Source organism: Oncorhynchus clarkii, chromosome 3 (genome assembly GCF_045791955.1).
Source record: "Oncorhynchus clarkii lewisi isolate Uvic-CL-2024 chromosome 3, UVic_Ocla_1.0, whole genome shotgun sequence".
In the NCBI taxonomy this organism is placed as follows: domain Eukaryota; kingdom Metazoa; phylum Chordata; class Actinopteri; order Salmoniformes; family Salmonidae; genus Oncorhynchus; species Oncorhynchus clarkii.
Genome location: NC_092149.1, coordinates 35,238,483 through 35,258,884, shown reverse-complemented (window position 1 = coordinate 35,258,884; position 20,402 = coordinate 35,238,483). Strand labels below are relative to the sequence as shown.

At 44.3% G+C, this 20,402-nt stretch overlaps 1 protein-coding gene across 4 annotated transcripts in view; it reads right to left on the bottom strand.

Moving 5' to 3' along the window:
• LOC139394251 (calsyntenin-3-like) overlaps window positions 1–20,402 on the bottom strand; it is a 40,097-nt gene that overhangs the window by 2,365 nt on the left and 17,330 nt on the right. For all 4 annotated transcript variants that reach the window (XM_071142285.1, XM_071142280.1, XM_071142293.1 and 1 more), the window contains 9 exons: window positions 14,815–14,927; window positions 13,739–13,898; window positions 8,708–8,767; window positions 8,452–8,600; window positions 7,908–8,056; window positions 3,255–3,481; window positions 1,437–1,598; window positions 657–802; window positions 271–406 (listed from right to left, as the gene is read on the bottom strand). In XM_071142285.1, the coding sequence (XP_070998386.1) occupies window positions 271–406; window positions 657–802; window positions 1,437–1,598; window positions 3,255–3,481; window positions 7,908–8,056; window positions 8,452–8,600; window positions 8,708–8,767; window positions 13,739–13,898; window positions 14,815–14,927 (1,302 nt within the window). The remainder of the gene's footprint in view (window positions 1–270; window positions 407–656; window positions 803–1,436; window positions 1,599–3,254; window positions 3,482–7,907; window positions 8,057–8,451; window positions 8,601–8,707; window positions 8,768–13,738; window positions 13,899–14,814; window positions 14,928–20,402) is intronic.

Below are 20,402 nucleotides of genomic sequence, written 5' to 3'. Positions count from 1 at the left end.
TGTCATTAATGTCAGTGACACTGACATCTTGTGGTGAAAATGAACCTGTGAATTTTGGTATTTTGAATCTCTATTTTGAGAATGGATAGGGGATTTCCCAATAGAAATAAAAGGGGATGGTATACCTTCATCCATCTGTTTTTATGTGTCTGGATTTAACATGGATCAAAACTGATGTACTCAGGAATATAGAGCACAGTTCTCCTGTAAAAGGTCAATCAAGCGAAAAAGGTCAACATTAATACTGAGGTAAATGAAGTGTGTATAAACCCGAGTTGCGGTGGGGGTTAGGCAGGGTGTGTCCACTCAGCTCCCCAGAGTGGTGAGATGGGTGAAGGAACTGCTGCTGGGAGGCCAGGAGGTGAGACGGGTGGTACAGACTGTCCAGGGAGTGCAGGAAGTTCACCTGAGAGCAAGGATGGATGAATATATGGAAGGACAGACAGAGAGAGTGAGTGAAAGAGAGAGAAAAATAAGAAAAATAAGCCTCGTCACAGAACCTCTTACTAACTGAACTAATGCTGTGCTATCGCTCTACCCAAATGCTAGGTTAAAACCACTTAGCTAGTGCCCTAGTATTGTACACCCCCTTTGAAGCTTATTTGCTAACCCATTTTGGGTTAATTACAGCCTCTATGGTCAGTTAGACGAGTTACCTCCAGTGTGAGCTCGTTGCTGGTGTATCTGCCATTCATCTCGGAGCAGGACAGACGGAACCGCCTCTCAAAGCGGGCCGAGCCTTTAGCCAGCCGGTAACGGACGGACCGAAGGACATCCTCATACACGGAGATGGACTCAGCTCCTAACACAGAGAGAGAGAGATGATGAGAGGTAGAGAGTAGGAAGTTTAGGGGCAGTTCAACACTGAGGAAACAGTCAGATGAAAAGATAATGCTACAGTTTGTGAACGTGATACAGAGGTGAGACGCAATATGCAACATAGCCTTATGGGTAATTTCAAAATCCACAACTAATTGCGCCATGCTGAATATCACTGTGGGCAGTAAATGAAGTGCTTCAGCACACAGACTATCCCCCTGGTGCAGTTTTCCTAAACTTTTCTTCGTTTTACTTTGGAAATAAAGACCCACTCCAGCCTCACTAGCATGGAATTTATCAAAAGGTGCATTTCAGTAGCTGGTGCAGGGTTCCTCATTACATGGCACAAGTGGGGGGATGAGGCCCTCATATTTTGTCCTCTATTGCTCCTATGTAGTTCACGCAAGCAAGTGGGGAGGCTGATGACATCAGAGCGCACCCAATAGACCAACTCCTTGAATTTTGCAACTGTGCCTACATTTTTGTTGTTGTTGCTCAAATTTTATTTTATTTTTTACCCTTAAGTATTTCTACTTGGAATATCGTTTTTCAATGAAAACAGTTTAAAGCTGAAGTGGGTCTTTAAAATAAAACCGAATAGGGGAAATGAGCGGTACCTGTGATGGCGATGTAAGCAGTGGTGTTGATTATCTCCAGACCCCTCTCTCTCAGGGCATCCATGTCCACCAGGAGCTCCTCCCTCTCTGGGTTTAGCTCTTCCCCCAGGGGCTGGACCTCACAGCCGTCCAGAGTGTGGGCCACGGCGTCTGACATCAGAGCTGGGGGTCATGGGGGGAGCGAGATGAATGGAGGAGGGAATGAGGCAAGAGAGGGAGGGCAAAATATGGAAATAGGATAAAGGCAGAATGCAAAGCAGAAAAAAAGGAAGGGGGAGAGAGAGAGAAAGCAGACAGTTAAAAGGAGAAAAAAACAAACAAAAAAAACGGCACATTAATGACTGATTACCCAATCTTATAAAACTACATATAAAGACGAGAGAACACGGGGAACGGGGGAGGGGTTAAGGCCGGGTGGATTAAGTGGATAAAACAGGACTATCCCATTTTGGAGAGACAGAATAAAGTACATAATAGATTAGGTAGTGAGCCACAGATAAAGCATTGGCAGAGACTGTGTTCTCTGTTGCTACACAGCTTTATCAACCATGTCCTGACCTGAACAGACCCCATGCAGGAAGAGGCTTTTATACATAACCATCATCATCCTCATAACGGATGACACACACACAGATGTGTGCTTCCTCTCCAATATACAGCCATTGCACACATACATATGATTCTCACATGCACAAAGCACTTCTAATAATAGTACAGGGTCTGTGTGGTCTTAGTTAGTATTCAAGCACACAATCATTGGGGGAAGTTGATGGGTGGAGGGGGGCTGGGTCAGTGATGAATATATGTATAGATGGATTAGCTGTGAGTTGTTGTGATTCTGGATGGCCAGATAGCTGGCCAGATAACAATGACAAGAAACTGCCTTGTGGGGAATTGTAAGTGACCCGTTTCAGCTAATTCTGAGGTGTTTTGACTGATTTCATGTCAATGGCTAAAATTAGCTTGCGAGCTAACCAACAACTGTAACGATGTATTTGAGAGACAACAAGTGCTCATTGGGCAAATGTATTTAGGTATTCAATAAACATTGGAGACGGAATATAGTTTCCATGTTGTCAACAATTTTTGTTTTGTTTTGTTATTTGACGAGGCAAGTCAGTTAAGAGCAAATTCTTATATACAATGACAGCCTAGGAACAGTGGGTTAACAGCCTTGTTCAGGGGCAGAACAACAGATTTTTACCTTGGCACCTCGGGGATTCGATCTAGCAACCTTTCAGTTACTGGCCCAACACTAATCACTAGGCTACCCGGCGCCCCACTCTAAGTCAACCCAGTCTGTTTTTCCCCATAGCTGCGCATGCATAGGTTTTGTTGCTAAACAACCAACCCAACTATATGACTGGGAACATACTTTCACGGGGGTAGGAAACATGCACCCCAATTCAAATCAGATTTGGCAGAAAGACAGATATTACCTCACATTATTTGTCAGCAGACATATAATTATGTGGCACTGCTAGTAAGTGGAAATAGAGGCAAGTGTAAGAAAAACAAGTGATTTGTAAGTTTGAGATCCAGGCTTCAGCCCTGTATGACTTTTGAAAACAGGCTGAGATCAGGTGTAGAATCTAAGTAAAATATGCGCAGTTTGATTGATGATATAATGTGTTCCGACTAGACAATGGTCCATATGTAAATTAGTCGTGCTCCCATAATTATTTTTAGAAGCATCAATCCATGTACAGTAGAAATTATGGCAAAATGCTCTCAAATGTATTAGATTGATGTGATTGGAATGCACTAGTCTCTACCCCCGCATTGTGGTATTCATGGAAGGGCTGTTTGCTGGCTCACCTCCTCCCTCCATGCCCTGAGCGGCTGTGTTAACAGCATGAGACAGGGAGCACACGATCCTCAGCTCTGGGAAGAGGGGTACACCACGGGGGCCCTCAAATTCAGGCGCGGGGCGGGCCAGGTGGGGCCCGACCCCAGACAGGGAGATCTGAGGGGCATCGGGCTGAAGGACCACCAGGTAGCCCTCCAACTGCCTGAGCGTAAGACAACTCTCCTCATTGAAACACCTAGGGGGAGGAGAGAAAAGAGAGAGAGAGAAGGGGGGGGGGAGGGGTGGGGGGGGTGGATAGGGTACCAGTTATTTCTCTATAAGTAAACAGTTTTAGGACTTGACGATTAGCCAAATTAGGTGTGTTAATGTTAGTCTAGGACAAAAGCCTGCACACCCTGTGGATTTCCAGGGTGGATACTAATTGTGCCACTTTTCAGAAGTACTTTGAAAAGGTATTATTATTTGTCGATTCAGTACTTGATTTATGATTCAAGTGGTGCTTTGAGTTGTTTAGTGTGTGAGTGTTGGAACTGCAGTAATACTATCTCTCTCTCGCACTCTTTCAGTGAGCAGCTGCTATATCGGACTCTCCACAAGGGCCTGCTGTCAGCCATCTGGAGGAACTGCTGACCTCAAATCAGTCTTATCTTTAACCATTTAAAAAAGGACCCGTGTAGGCATTAAATCAAAAATAGAAGAAAAAAAAATGTCTGGTTATCCATGAACTTAATACAACGTGTGATACACCGTGGCATTAAAAAAATGTGCTGTTTCAAGATTATATATTTCAAGATTATATGATTATATGCTTCAACCGTGCTTCCTCTTACCCAAGGCTAGATTACCTAGTTGAGCAAAAAGACCGTGACTCATATCATCTGCAAATAAAGCTCCACTCCTTGCACAGGGATGATATCCTTCAACATAACAGCGTATCCTTGTGCTCTGATACACTTGCAGAGTAAAAGTTTCAAGTTTCAGTGAAGTACAAGTACAGTGAAATGCCTTTCTTGCTAACTCAAAACCCAACAATGCAATAATCAATAACTATGTATTACTAGAACATAAACACACACAAGAAATAAGAATAAGAAATATGAAATACACAATAAAGTAAGTACTATAAGTAAGTATACTATATACAGGAAATACTTAAAAAGTCATATCCAATACCATATTTACACGTGCAGGGACACTGGAGTGATGGAGGTAGATATGTATAGGGGTAAGGGGACTAGGCAACAGGATATAAGATAAACAGAGTAGCAGCAGCTAGTATGTGAGTGGGTGTGTAGAGTCAGCATAAATGTACGTGCATATTATGTGTCAGTGAGCAAAGGATGAAGTGATTGTTTGTGTGTGTTGGAGCGACAGTGTGTGTGTGTGTGTGTGTGTGTGTGTGTAGGGCCCTGCGAGTGTGCATGGAGACTATGAGGGGTAAAGGGTCAATCAAAAAGGTGTCTACATGTTCTACCCCCAAGTTGTATAAGAACCTTTGAAAAAATGAATGAACAAATTATTTAATTCATCATTAGCTTGGGTACCTGGCAACCTTCAATGATGTTATGTCGTTAAACAATGGATAGACAATGAAAAATGTCCAAAACGAGACAGAAACAAACTGGCACCCACACTACATCAACATGGCTGAAATACTCTGTCACAGAGAGGACAGGTTGTGGTGAAAGAATGGCTTTAGAGATATGATACAAGTAATTGCGAACCAGAACACAAGTCAAAGATAAGATAACTGCCATTAGAACCTGGGGTTTGGGACGACGTCGTTCCTTTAACATCACGCTCTTTCATTCCATAGAATTGCTTATCGACTACTCTAGCCGTGTCCACGTTTATTGAGATCAATGTCAATGTCCAATGTCCAACGAAGAGCTCCCTCCCACCAAGCAGTCCTGGAAAAATGCTGCATTCTCAGTGTGTGTGCCTGTTTGTGTTTCAGTTTCAAGTTTTTAAAGTCGTGTGCACAAAGTACAGCCTTTCTTCAATGTAGTACTGAACATTACACAAGGTAGAGCACAAAAAAAAAAACACATGAGAAATAAAAATAAGAGGAACACGAGAAAGTAAGTAAACTATATACACATGGTCAGCTCCAGTACCATATTTACAATGTGCAGGGATACTTTAGTGATAGAAGTAGACATGTATAGGGGTAAGGTGACTAGGCATCAGGATATATGATAAACAGAGCAGTGGCAGAGTATATGTTGATTGTATGTGAGTGTGTGTGCGTGTAGTCAGTATACATGTGTGTGCATGTCATGTGTGTGAGCAAATGAAGTTAGTGTCTGTGTGCGTCAGTGTGCGTGAGTGTGTAGAGTCTTGTGAGTGTGCAGAGAGACCGAGCAAAAAAAGGCTCAACTCAGATAGTCCGTGTCGCCGTTTTGTTAGCTATTGACTTGGCGATAGAAGCTGTTCAGGAGCCTGTTAGTGTCAGACTTGATGCACCGGTACCGTTGCAGTGCGGAAGCAGAGAAAACAGTCTATGGCTTGGGTGGCATGAGTCTAACAATTTTCTCGGCCTTCCTTTCACACTGCCTGATATAGAGATCCTGGATGGCAAGGTGCTCAGCCCCAGTGATATACTGGGATTTGAGGGCCCATACCAAACCTTTTCAACCTCCTGAGGTGGAAGAGGCGCTGTCGCACCTTCTACACAAATGTGTGCGGCAAATTTTAAGTCCTTATTGATTTGGACACAGAGGAATTTGAAGCTCTCGACCCGCTCCACTGCAGCCCTGTCGATGTGGATGGGTCCACAATCAGCTTCTTGGTCTTACTGACGTTGAGGGAGAGGTTGTTGTCCCGGCACCACACTGCCAGGTCTCTGACCTCCTCCCTGTAGGCTTTCTCATCGTCTCTGGTGATCAGGCCTACCACCGTTGTTGTTAGCAAACTTGATAATGGTGTTTGAGTTGTGCGTGGCCACGCAGTCATGGTTGAAAAGGGATTACAGGAGGGGACTAAGCACGCACCCCTGAGGGGCCCCCGTGTTGAGGGTCTGTGTGGCGGATTTGATGTTGCCTACCCTCACCACCTGGGGTTGGCCCGTCAGGAAGTCCAGGATCCAGTTGCAGAGAGAGGTGTTCAGTCCCAGGGTCCAAAGCTTGGTTTCGAGCTTGGAGGGGAAAATGGTGTTGAACTGTAGTCAATGAACAGCATTCTCACATAACTATTCCTCTTAGGTGGGTGAGGGCAGTATGGAGTGCAATTGAGATTGCGTTGTCTATGGATCTGTTGGGGTGGAATGCAAATTGAAGTGTCTGGAATGATGGAGTTCATGTGTGCCATAACCAGCCTTTCACAGCCCTTCACGATTGCAGATGTGAGTGCTACAGGGTGGTAGACATTGTGGCATGGAACCTCAGAGTTCTTCGGAACAGGAATAATGGTGAACAGCTTAAAATGTGAGGATTACAGACTGGGACAAGGAGAGGTTGAAAATGACCGTGAAAATGCCTGACATTTGTTCTTCACATGCTCTGAGAACACGTCATGGAACTGGCCGGCCCCGCGGCCTTACGACTGTTGACCTGATTAACTTCTTGGATATAGGGGGCGCTATTTTAATTTTTGGATGAAAAACGTTCCCGTTTTAAACAAGATATTTTGTCACGAAAAGATGCTCGACTATGCATATAATTGACAGCTTTGGAAAGAAAACACTCTGACGTTTCCAAAACTGCAAAGATATTGTCTGTGAGTGCCACAGAACTGATGTTACAGAAAAAAAACAGATAAAAATACAATCAGGAAGTGCCGCATTTTTTGAAACCGCCTCATGGCAATGACTCCTTATATGGCTGTGAAGGAGCTAGGAGTCAGCTTACGTTTTCCACGTTTTCCCCAAGGTGTCTGCAGCATTGTGACGTATTTGTAGGCATATCATTGGAAGATTGATCATAAGAGACTACATCTACCAGGTGGTCGCTTGGTGTCCTCCATCGCAATTATTGCGTAATCTCCAGCTGCAGTATTTTTCAGTTTTCTTCTGATGAGAAGGAAACTGCCACCACTGATAGATTATCGAATAGATATGTGAAAAACACCTTGAGGATTGATTCTAAACAACGTTTGCCATGTTTCTGTCGATATTCTAGAGCTAATTTGGAAAAATGTTCGGCGTTGTAAGTGACTGCATTTTCCGGTGTTTTTCTTAGCCAAACGTGATGAACAAAACGGATTTCATCTACACAAATAATCTATTGGAAAAAATGAACATTTGCTATCTAACTAAGAGTCTCGTCATTGAAAACATCCAAAGTTCTTCAAAGGTAAATTATTTTATTTGAATGCTTTTCTTGTTTTTGTGAAAATGTTGCCTGCTGAATGCTAGGCTTAATGCTATGCTAGGCTATCAATACTCTTACACAAATGCTTGTGTAGCTTTGGTTGAAAAGCATATTTTGAAAATCTGAGATGACAGTGTTAACAAAAGGCTAAACTTGTGTTTGAATATATTTATTTCATTTCATTTGCGATTTTCATGAATAGTTAACGTTGCGTTATGGTAATGAGCTTGAGGCTATGATTACGCTCCCGGATACAGGATTGCTCGACGCTAGAGGTTAAAGACCTTACTCACGTCGGCCTCGGAGAGCGAGATCACTTAGTCCTCTGTGTGTGTGTGTGTGTGTGTGTACCTGAGTGAGGTGGTCAGTTTGAGTGGCCTGACTCCAGGGGTGGCGAAGCGGAGAGAGTTCCTGTAGGTGACCTGTTGCACGGCCCTGTTGAAGCTCTCAATGTCATCACCCTCTAGAACCAGCACAGACTGACTGGGGTTCACATGCACCTAAAAGGTCAAAGGTCAAGAGTTCATGCTCCGAGGTTGCACACCCCTCATAGTCACACACACAGTTCATTCCAGCTATGTATTCTCTTTATATATTTCATCAGTACCACCATTTTGGGACTTCAGTTTTGATTGACTGTAAAACAATATATATTTGTTTTACATGTGCACAGAAAAATATTATGCAGTAGACTCCATATACATCAGGAGGAAACAAACCCTTTTTGTACACAACAATCTGAGTAAGACATATACTGTAGCAGTGGTTAAAAAAAACGTTTGGGTGCCATGACCTAGATGACGAAATAAAAATTCAGGGTGTCAAAGCCCACTCTTAAGCCTTAGCCAAGTGAGACAGTGATCTATAGGACTCCTCTTCAGCAGGGTGAGGTTACCTTCATGCCTGAGCCCAAGGTCTCCAGGTCCCCAAAGTCCAACCCCTCCCTGCAGGCGTACAGACACTCCACCACACTGTGAGGCTCCACACTCCCTGGCCGCACCGTCACCCCTGACAACAAGCCACGGTAACCACCCACATACTTCCCTAAAGAACCAGAAACGAAATTAACACAGTCAACACACACAAAAATATGAACACCCACACACAGACATATATGCGCATGGACGGACACACACACACAATTAAGTCACCTGTGTCTTTCCCCTCAGGGATGGTGTTGTTAAGGATGTCCTTCTGTTTATCTTCTGTCTCTGTGGGGAGAAAAGAGGAAAGGTTAAAGGCTCCATGCAGTCATTTTTATATAAAATAATTTCTGTGTAACAATTAAGTACCTTACAGTAATAGATTTCCATTCAAATTGGGGGAAAAAATATGTTTTTTTTACAAAAAAACATTTCTCAAGAATTTTGTAAGGACTGTCTGGGAGTGGTCTGAATGGGGAGGGGGAAACTGAAAACCAGCTGTTGGCAGAGATGTTTGAAACACCCTTTGTTATTGGTCTATTAACCAATTTACAGCATGGTGATATCACCATGGAAAGCCGAAAACTCCCACCCATGCAAACCTTCTGATTAGAAGGTCCTGTGTAGATTGTATTTTCAAGCAGCAACTAGCAGGAAATAACACTGATAAAAAGTTTCATCAGCTGTTGTAAAATATTATTTATACAACAGGTGGGTCTAATCCTGATTGGTTAAATCTAAGATGTTAAAATGCCTATTTACTCTGTTCCTTCTGACTGCGCAATCCACTGTCTCATCAGCCCAGCCAAGCAATGTATAAACGTGATGTCCATTATAAAAAGCATCTAGATATGATCTAACATTTCTGTTAGGATAACATTTTGTTTTCAACAGCGGAGATTTGTATAAACCTTGCTGTCTGTCTCTCCGACATTTGTAACATTGTTTCAATATTCAAATTCGATCCCAAGCTTTCCCAGAGTAATGAACTTGTCGGGAGTCGAGATGAGACAGACAGGCAGCTTTTCTCAGCCAGTCAAAATCATGAATCAGCTGGCATCATTTTTATTGATATATACAAAGAAATGTCAATTCTAAAAAAGTCAAACGAAACGAAGTGCAGCTAGTTTGCAGTCTTTCCAGCTCCAGTTTAAAGTGATTGTGTTAGCTGTATTATTGGCTCGCTCCTATGAACAAGTGTCCTGACGAGTGAGCACATTTTCTATGCCAGACGAAATTGTGCCGCATTAGCTCATTGTTATGAATGTATCCAAATAAATATAACTAGAAAACAGCTTAAACAATTGCAAATGTGGCAACTTTGGTGTTATTCTGGCTGCAAGTTAGCCGTAGTTGGCTAGCTAGCAAACAAGGGATAAGAACGTTGCCAGCCAGTATGGTAATTGAACATTTGGAACAAACGTCCATGGATACAGAACAAAAAGACTGAACGACTGGGTCGCGTCTCCAGCAACCGAACCGATAGAACGAACGACCAATCGGCTTAGGTAGCAACTCTAGAATTGTGTCGGGACTATATGTTGTGGAAGGATGAAAAAGTATGAATAAATTCACCTAAATAATGTTTTTAATAAAAATATGTCAATTATTTTTTGAATATGTTGGTAACCTGTTGTATAAAAGTGATAATGCCCTCGAAGCCGGTGTTTGTAAGATATATAACACCCGCGCCAATACATCCTCCAAACACTGGCTTCTCGGGCATCATCACTTAAATAAAACACAGAAAAACAGAATTTTGACTGCACTGGGCCTTTAAAAACAGAGAAGGGGTAGAGGATAACAGAGAGAAGGGAGAAAGACAGGTGTGAGAGGAGAAATAAATGCTTAGTAAAAGCAAGAGGCGTAGTGGAAAAAGAGAAAGGAGTGAAAAAAACTGAATAAGAAGGAAAATAAACATGTAAATCTGACAAAGGTGTGTCATACCCTCATAATCTCCCAGCAGCTGGTTACCACACAGGCTGTAGCCATGATGTGTGTGTGAGTGTATTTCCAGTGCTAATTGGTGTGTCCCATTTTAGCGATTAGCGCTGGTGTAACTGGCAGGCTAACCGTCTGGCCTGCCTGTTGTTCTGTTAGCCTAAATAATTGATAAGTCAGTGATATTTATAGAGTATGGAGAGGCAGTCAGAGCATCTCACACAAATATAATTAGGTGAATGAGGAGGGAAATATCATGCTTTTCGGTGTCAGATGGCATGTGTGTATGTATGTGTGTGTATGTACAGTGCCTTGCAAAAGTATTCAAAACCCTTGGATTTCTTCACATTTTATTTTACTACAAAGTGGGATTCAAATAAATTGTTTTCTTTTTTGTCGACAATCTACACAAAGTACTCAAATGCGAAAGTGGAAGATTTTTTAAATATATTTTTTTAGATAAATAAAAAATGTATAACTAAAATATAGTTGTTGCATAAGTATTCAGCACCGTAGCCTAATTAGTTAAGGAGAACATTTGGCTTAACAAATCACGTAATAAGTTACATGGACTGTGAAATAATAGGATTTGACATGATTTTAGAATGACTAACCCTTCCTCTATCTCCCGAACATACATATGATCCCTCAGCCAAGTACAGTATTGAATTTCAAGCACAGATTCAACTACAAAGACCAGGGAGCATTTGAAAGCCTCATAAAGAAGGGAAGTGATTGGTAGATGGGTAACAATAACAAATCAGACATTGAATATCTCTTTAAGCATGGTCAAGTTAATAATTATGCTGTGGTTTATACACTGAGTATACCAGACATTAGGAACTCAGGGTGCTGAATACTTACACAACAACTATATTTTAGAATTTTTCTTCCACTTTAACATTACAATATTTTGTGTAGACTGTTGACATGGTAATTAAATACATTTGAATTCCACTTTGTAACCCAATAAAATTTGAAGAAATCCAAGGGGTCTGAATACTTTTGCAAGGCACTGTATATAAGTGTGTGTGTGCGTTGCTTTCATTGGTGTGCTGGAACATTTGGTTCTATGAACGGTTTCATTTGCAGAAGAACGTGAACTGGGACAACTGCCAAAAATGTATTTTTGGGGAAGGCGTTGCTCTTTTGTAATCCTGTAACCTATTCATGAAATGTATTGCCAAAGCAATATATTCCATTGCCTATTGTGGTACATTATTGTGATCTTTTCCTTGCCATGTTCTCATCAACTACCACTCATTAGCAACACTTTACATCATTCCAGGGTATCTACATGTGTATGTAATTAAATTTGACATTTCTAATTCATTCTTGTTAACTAGCTTGTTATAGAATAATATGTTATTAGTTATCCAACTGGCAGTTACTCTAGTATAGGACCTCTGTAATGTAAAGTGTGGCCCACTTAGGCACCCTTCATTTGCTGACAGGTGTTCTATGCAGTGTGAGGTTTAACCGTTCTAGGCAGAGTAAGGTTTAACCACAGAGTTTCTAAACCCAGAGGCGCAACATCGCAACATTTTCCAGTAATTCTTGTGAAACAGGTCAAACAGACCAGGCCAGTGTCATGACGTTGGCCTGGGGGATAGGTTTATTAACGTCATAAATACCTCTTCCCCCCTTTTCTCTTCTCTAACCTACTGAGGTTACATTTAAAAAACCCTTGGTTAACATAGAGATTCTGGGAATATCAGTATGTGGGGGGAAATAAACTATATTCTGGTAATCCGAACAATTGAACATATGCAGTGGTACTTAATGAATATGATGTCAGTTCGGTTGTCATCTGAGACATTCTCATCAATGATAAGATGACATAAACTCCACAATGGAAAGTCTATACATCAGAGTTATCAGATTCACGTGGAATTGTTGTTCAATTTAAATGTTTGAATATGAAATGATTTGTGATGGGATGAAATGTGATTTTAGCTTCTAAAATGGGAGATGTGGGTTTTCATAAGTTAGGGCTGCTCACTCAGTGGCCCGCCCACGTGAAGAGACAGAGGTTGTAACCTTTTCACACACTTCCTTCCTATATAAGCGCTTGACTACAACATAACTATCTGTTCCGCGGATGTGAGGATGACGATCCCATGTCAGAATGGTTCAGAAAAAAACTACAGAACGAATGGTTGCGAATGGTATGAACTTTGAACTCTTATTCACGACAGAAGTGATACCTCCTAGCCGTTGAGTTAGCGACCGCAGCTGCAAACGCAGGTTAGGAAGGAACAGACAGAGTATCCCATCCACCACAAAACGACGTCACTACAACTTATCCAAGGGACCACCAGAGACATTCTTCAAAGGACAGAGGACTCGGTTTGGCAACACGGCCTTCCACCTACCACCAACCTACTGAAGCGCAGCTCAGAGTAAATATTTATTGCATTTTCCTTTTCCAAATGGGCAGTAATTTATAATACATACGATAGCCCAGCTTCTTCCCTTTGTTCCCCCAGTCTCCCGCTCTTTCACTCAAACCCCGCCCCTTTTCCTTTGTGTAACAGGCTGTCATATCTGTTCCGCCCGCTAGGGACGTTTCCTATGAATGTAAAGAATTATCCAGGTATAATTAATTCTTTGTATATGTTATTCTGTGTGATTAGTTAGGTATTTAGTAAAAAAAATAATTAAACCCAATTTTGTATTGCTGATTCAACTTGTTAGCCAGGATTCTTGCAGATAACCAAGAATTTACAACTTTCAGAATATGAGACTGAAGTAAGATGACGATTAATGTGGACTGCTATTGATGTAAAATATTGCTAAATCTTTAAGAGTTTATTCGGAAGATAACAGCTCTATAAATATTATTTTGTGGTGCCCGACTCTCTAGTTAATTACATTTACCTGATTAGCTCAATCAGGTGATATTAATTACGGAGAAAGTATTTTACAGAATAGCATGTCATAGCAATTAATCCGGCATAGCCAAAGACACGACACCAGGGTTTGGGAAGTCAATGAGAGAAGTAAAAAAATTCTTCCTTAGTTGTTTATTTTCTCTAAATCTAAAAGGCACAACCTAGACTCGAGCCAATATTTTAAGTAGTTGAACATTATTACTTTAACCTCATGAAAGTGACAAACTGAAACGTTAGAATTTTTGTGAAAAACAACTTTATATCGAAGGAGTGGCTTTAATTTGCGCAGTTCACCACCAGACGACTGTTAGACACGATAACGTGAGCTTAGCTTGCTGACGTCACCATGACATGGCCTACAAGTGTGATAGACTAAAATCACCAATCTTCATACTGTACTGTCTTTGGTTTAACCAATCGTTACCCCAGCAGGCGCCAATGACCAGTCGCTGTCGTGGGGCAGGGTTGGGTATGGCTCCGTTGTCGTGGATGAGGGCGGGGTCGAAGGTGACTCCGTCCACGTACAGTGTCACAGAGGGGAACTGGACACTGAGGGACAGGTGATGCCATTCGCTGTCACACACCTAGCGAGGAAAGAAGGACATGAAGACACAATAGGTCAGAGGTCAAGAAACAGCTGAACACTTGGGTTGTGTACACAAAACAGGAGAACTAAAAAAAATCTACTAGATGTGCTACATGAACTTATCCCATATAATATCTAAATGTTTCTAAATGTTTTATCCCTTTTGTTTCTACTGAACACCACCCATGACACTGTAACAGATATTGTTGCAGAAGAGAGACAGAGGGATATGCCAAATCTTATCTGTATCAGCTTGGCCCCTATAATCCTACCCAGTTTAAGCTGTCTACGACCAGTAACCCCAGCCAAAACCACTTAGTCCCCCCTCCAACCAAAACCACACAACCCCACCATCCCCTTATCCCCTCTGCCCCTGCCTCTCATCCAAATCCTATTCTTTCCAATCCCCTTGCTCTTTGTCCATTCCCATATTTACAAATTCCCCCAAGGGAAATATCCTGGCCTAGCAGGTAGAGCATTGCGACAGTAACCAAAAGGTTGCATGTTTGAATCCCCAAGCCGGCAAGGTGAAAAAATCTGCTGTTCTGCCCTTGAGCTAAGCAGTTAACCCCCACAACAACTGCTCCACGGGTGCCGATGATGTCGATTAAGGTAGTTCCCCGCACCTCTCTGATTCAGAAGGGTAGGGTTAAACGCAGAAGACACATTTCGGTTGAATGCATTCAGTTGTGTAACTGACTAGATCTTCCCTTTCCCATGTAGCTAGTGAGTCTGCCTTGAGATCAGGGGCCCTGGGTTGTAACCCTAATTAATGCAGTTGTCTTCAAAATAAATAAATAAATAAATACAATTGAAACTGGCATTAAGTGAGCGTTGGCCTTTTTGTATGGCTCTTTCACTCATAGCTCTCCTTCTAGCAACAGTTTATTGAAGAAAATCTGTTCCCATAGTACCTGCTCCAGTTTCCAGAGGAATTTTACGGGCCGCGCAGCGGAGACATCGGGCCAGTAGAAAAGAGATAGACGGCAGCCGTGAACGGAGAGAGAGTAGTGGGAGAAGGAGTCGTCTGAGGAACAGGGAGAGGAGACTGGCAGTCAGTAGACAGAAAACAGCATTTGAGACAAAACTTGCAGACGGAATATGAGATACAGGCAGTGCATCTCACAACAAAAGGCTTTTCATATTTCCTCGCCATAGTCTTCATAGAATTAGACTGAAGCAGAGCCATAAAGATACAGTTTACATAGCGGTGGGAAGTAGGGGTGCTGAGGGTACTGTATCACTCTCTGCAAAATCAGAAAAAAAAATATATACAGTACCAGTCAAAAGTTTGGACACCTACTCATTCCAGAGTTTTTCTTGATTTTGACAATTTTCTACAATGTAGAATAATAATGAAGACATCAAAACTATGAAATAACACATACGAATCGTGTAGTAACCAAAAAAAGTGTTAAACAAATCACAATATATTTTATATTTGAGATTCTTCAAAGTAGCCTCCCTTTGCCTTGATGACAGCATTGCACACTCTTGGCATTCTCTTAACCAGCTTCATGAGGTAGTCATCTGCAATGCCTTTCAATTAACAGGTGTGCCTTGTTAAAAGTTCATTTCCTTCTTAATGCGTTTGAGCCAATCAGTTGTGTTGTGACAAGTTAGGGGTGGTATACAGAAGATAGCCCAATTTGGTAAAAGACCTAGTGCATATTATGTCAAGAACAGCTTAAATAAGCAAACAGAAACGACAGTCCATCATTTCGTTAAGACACGAAGGTCAGTCAGTTTCTTCAAGTGCAGTCGCAAAAACCATCAAGCACTATGATGAAACTGGCTCTCATGAGGACCACCACAGGAAAGAAGACCCAGAAATCCCTCTGCTGCAGAGGATAAGTTCATTAAAGTTACCAGCCTCAGAAATTGCAGCCCAAATAAATGCTTCACAGAGTTCAAGTAACATACAGATCTCAACATCAGGAGAATGCGTGAATCAGGCCTTCATGGCGGATTTGCTGCAAAGAAACCACTACTAAAGGACACCAATAATAAGAAGAGACTTGCTTGGGCCAAGAAACGTGAGTAATGGACATTAGACCAGTTTAAATGTGTCCTTTGGTCTGATGAGTCCAAATCTGAGATTTTTGGTTCCAACCGCTGTGTCTTTGTGAGACGCAGAGTAGGTGAACGGATGATCTCCACATGTGTGGTTCCCATCGTGAAGCACGGAGGAGGAGGTGTGATGGTGCTTTGCTGGTGACACTGTCGGAGATTTATTAAGAATTCAAGGCACAATTAACCAGCACGGCTACCACAGCATTCTGTAGCAATATGCCATTCCATCGGGTTTGCGCTTAGTGGGACTATAATTTGTTTTTTAAAAGGACAATGACCCAAAACACACCTCCAGGCTGTGTAAGGGCTATTTGACCAAGAAGGAAAGTGATGGAGTGCTGCATCAGATGACCTGGCCTCCACAAGCACCTGACCTCAACCCAATTGAGATGCTTTGGGATGAGTTGGACTGCAGAGAAAGAAAAGCAGCCAACAAGTGCTCAGCATATGTGGGAACTCCTTCAAGACTATTGGAAAATCATTCCTCATGAAGCTGGTTGAGAGAATGCCAACCTGCAATTCCGCAGGTTGTCTGTCAGGCAGCCTACCACGACCTCCCAGCCCCTCAGTGAGGCGGCAGGGTAGCCTAGTGGTTAGAGCGTTGGACTAGTAACCGGAAGGTTGCAAGTTGAAACCCACGAGCTGACAAGGTACAAATCTGTCGTTCTGCCCCTGAACAGGCAGTTAAGCCACTGTTCCTAGGCCGTCATTGAAAATAAGAATTTGTTCTTAACTGACTTGCCTAGTTAAATAAAGGTAAAATAAAAAATAAATAAAAGTAACTCGGCTGTTAGCAGCGCGGCCACCCCGGTTTCCCGAGAACCCTGCTTACCTACCCTGGAGCGCTTCGCTGTAGAGTCTGGAACTTGTTGGGTGTTATCGAGGGTTATCGCCTGGGCTACGGCCGTGTGGGAACAACAGTCGGCCTATGCTTCAGTCTGGAGGGGTTTGTGGCAGAGGTGAAGGTTTTCGACTCTCCGTGAGAGAGGCTGCCTGGAAGTTACTCCAGCTTTGGCAAGACTCCTGCAATGTGGTAGACTATGCAGTGTATTTCTGAACGTTGGCAGCATGGAACCTGAGCGGCTACGGGGACGTAGGAAAATTGACCTCGCCTCCGAGACATCCCAAAAGTCCCTGACGTCTCCATGGCCGAGAACACTCGAGGCTAGCCGAGTTCCCCAGAGAGTCTCCAAAGTCTGCCGATTTACCTCTTCCCGAGCTGATGCAACTAGGCAGAGAGAGGCTGTCCCCAGCCAAACGTCTTTCCACCGGCTTCACACGAAGAGTTGCATTGCGGGACTACTGGTCATTTAGTGTCCTTCTGTCCACTAAAAGATCAGGCTCACCAGAGGCGAGTACTCTGGTGGGCCATATGGAGAATTTTTCCTCTCCCCTTACTCGCCCCCCTTTCCATGTCATCCTGTTGTGGAGGAACCAGTCGAAATCTCTCCGGGTACTCCTCAACTCTGGGGCCGATAAGAGTTTCATAGACGCTACCCTGACAACTGAGCTAGGCATCCCCACTCAGCCCCGCTCCATTCCCATGGATGTTAGAGCGTTGGATGGGGCCAGGTCACCTGCAATATCACTCCCATCAATCTACGAGTGTCATGGAATCACAGCGAGGCAATTCAATTCATGCTAATTAAGTCTCCTCAGGTTCCGGTGATATTAGGATTCTCTTGGCACCAGCGACACAATCCCTTAATAAACTGCACTGCTGGTGCCATCATGTGCTGGAGCCCATTCTACCATGCCCATTGCCTGATGTCAGCGCAGCCTGCCCCGGGACATCTTCCTGTGGGCTACAAAGTTTCCCCGGACCTCTTTCATTCCCGCGGAGTACCAGGACTTCCAGTAGGTTTTCAGTAATGTCCGGTCCACTTCACTTCCTCTGCACCGACCCTATGACTGAGGGATCAACCTTCTCCCAGGCACCACACCACCCCGGGGATGACTGTACTCTCTGTCGGGTCCATGGCTATCGAGACCTACATCGAGAACTCTCTAGCTGCAGGGTGTATCCATCCTTCTGCCTCCCCCGCCGGCGCAGGGTTCTTCTTTGTAGAGAAGGACAAAACCCTGCGCCCGTGCATTGACTACCGGGGTCTCAATGACATCACGGTGAAGAACCGCTACCAACTACCATTCATCGCCTCGGTCTTTGAGATGTTCCAGGGGTCCACAATTTTCTCCTAGTTGGACCTGTGGAACTTCTACCACCTGGTGTGGATACGGAAAGGGGACGATTGGAAGACTGACTTCAACACAACCAGCAGTCACTACAAATATCTGGTCATGCCATTTAGCCTTACCAACACCCCAGCTGTGTTCCAGGCCCTAGTTAATGACGTTCTCCGCGACATGTTGAACCGGTTCGTCTTCGTCTACCTCGACAACATCCTCATTTTCTCCCACTCAGCCCAAGAACATGTGCTCCATGTTCGACAGGTCCTCCAGCTCCTGCTGGAGAACCAGCTTTTTATGAAAGCGGAGAAATTAGAATGTCATTGCTCCACCATCCCCTTCCTTGGTTACATCATCGCTGCAGGGAATGTACAGATGGATCCGATAAAAGTGAGAGCTGTTGTGAATTGGCCCCAGCCTATTTCCAGAGTGCAGCTGCAACGTTTCCTGGGATTTTCATACTTTTATCGCCGCTTTATCTGGGGTTACAATGCCCTGGCTTCCCCCTGTCTACACTCACCTCTCCCAAGATTCCATTCACATGGTCCCCAGCTGCTGACCGGGCGTTCCGGGACCTGAAGCACCGCTTCACCACAGCTCCCATATTGGTTCTTCCTGACGCGTCCCGTCAGTGCGTGGTGGAGACCGATGCTTTGGATGTCAGAGAGATCTCTGTCCTGTCCCAGCATTCTGCCCTGGACCTCAAGTTACATCCCTGCGCCTTCTCCCATCGCCTCAACACCAAGGAGAGGAATGACGATGTGGGGAATCGTGAGCTTCTCGTGGTGAAGATGGTGTTGGAGGAGTGGAGTCACTGGTTGGAGCGGGCAGAACAGCCATTCATTGTGTGGACAGATCACAAGAACCTGGAATATCTCCGCAACACCAAGCGTCTCAATACCAGGCAAGCTAGGTGGGCCCTGCTTTTCACCCAGTTTAACTTCTCCCTCTCCTACCGACCGGGATCCAAGAATAACAAGCCGAAAGCACCGTCACGCCACTATAGCCCTGCGGCTCCACCCTCGGACCCTGAGACCATCCTTTCCACCTCGTGTCTGGCGACGGCACTCAGCTGGGGAATAAGGAAGAAGGTCCATGACACCCAGAATTCCCAGCCGATAGGGGGGCCAGATAGTCGGATCTTTGTTCCTGACGCTGTCCGCCCCTTGATCCTGGAGTGGCCCCACTCCTCCAGAGTTACCTGCCACCCGGGCTTCTGTCAGACCCTCACCTTTGTATGGCAATGCTTTTGGTGGCCTATCATGGTCCCGGGCATTCCGCATTCGTCGCCGCCTGCATGATCTGTGAGCAGAACAAGACTCCTCGGCAAGCTCCGGCTGGTCTCATTGAGCCACTGCCTGTCCCTCACCGTCCCTGGTCTCACATATCCCTGGACTTCGTCACGGGTCTCCCCCCATCTGATGGCAACACCGCCATCCTGACTGTAGTGGACCGGTTTTCCAAAGCCGCCCATTTCATTCCTTTCCCCAAGCTCCCTATGCCAAAGAGACGGCCTAGCTCATGGTGCAGCACGTCTTATGGAGCCATGGACTCCCGGCGGACATGGTCTCCGACAGGGGTCCTCAGTTCTTGTCCAGGTTCTGGAAGGTGCCCTGTACATTCATTGGGTTGTCAGCGTGTTCGCCGGGTTCCACCCTCAGTCCAACAGCCAGTTGGAGCAAGTCAATCAAGACCTGGAGACGACTCTTCGCCCGCAACACCCTCCCCTGCTCTGCCACTGGGCTCTCGCCTTTTGAGTGTTCCCTGGGTTATCAGCCTCCGCTCTTCCTGGAGCAAGAGGAAGAGGTCGGCATTCCCTCAGCCCAGATGTTTGTCCGCCGCTGTACCTGGAAGAGAGCCCGGTCAGCTCTTCTCAAGACTACCTCGTAGTATCGGAGACAAGCGGACCACCACCGGACCCCGGCACCCCGGTATCGTCTCGGGCAGAGGGTATGGCTGTGCACCCGAGATATGCCCCTCCGGGTGGAGTCCCGCAAACTTTCTCCCATTTTAAAATGGTCCCTTTCCCCATCTCCAAGATCATTACCCATCTGCTGTTCGTCTTCTGTTGCCCCGTACCCTCCGTATACATCCCACTTTTCATGTGTCTAGGATTAAACACGTCTCACAGCCATTTGTCTCCTGTTTGGTTACTACATGATTCCATATGTGCATTTCATAGTTTTAATGTCTTCACTATTATTCTACAATGTAGAAAATAGTAAAAATAAAGAAAACCCCA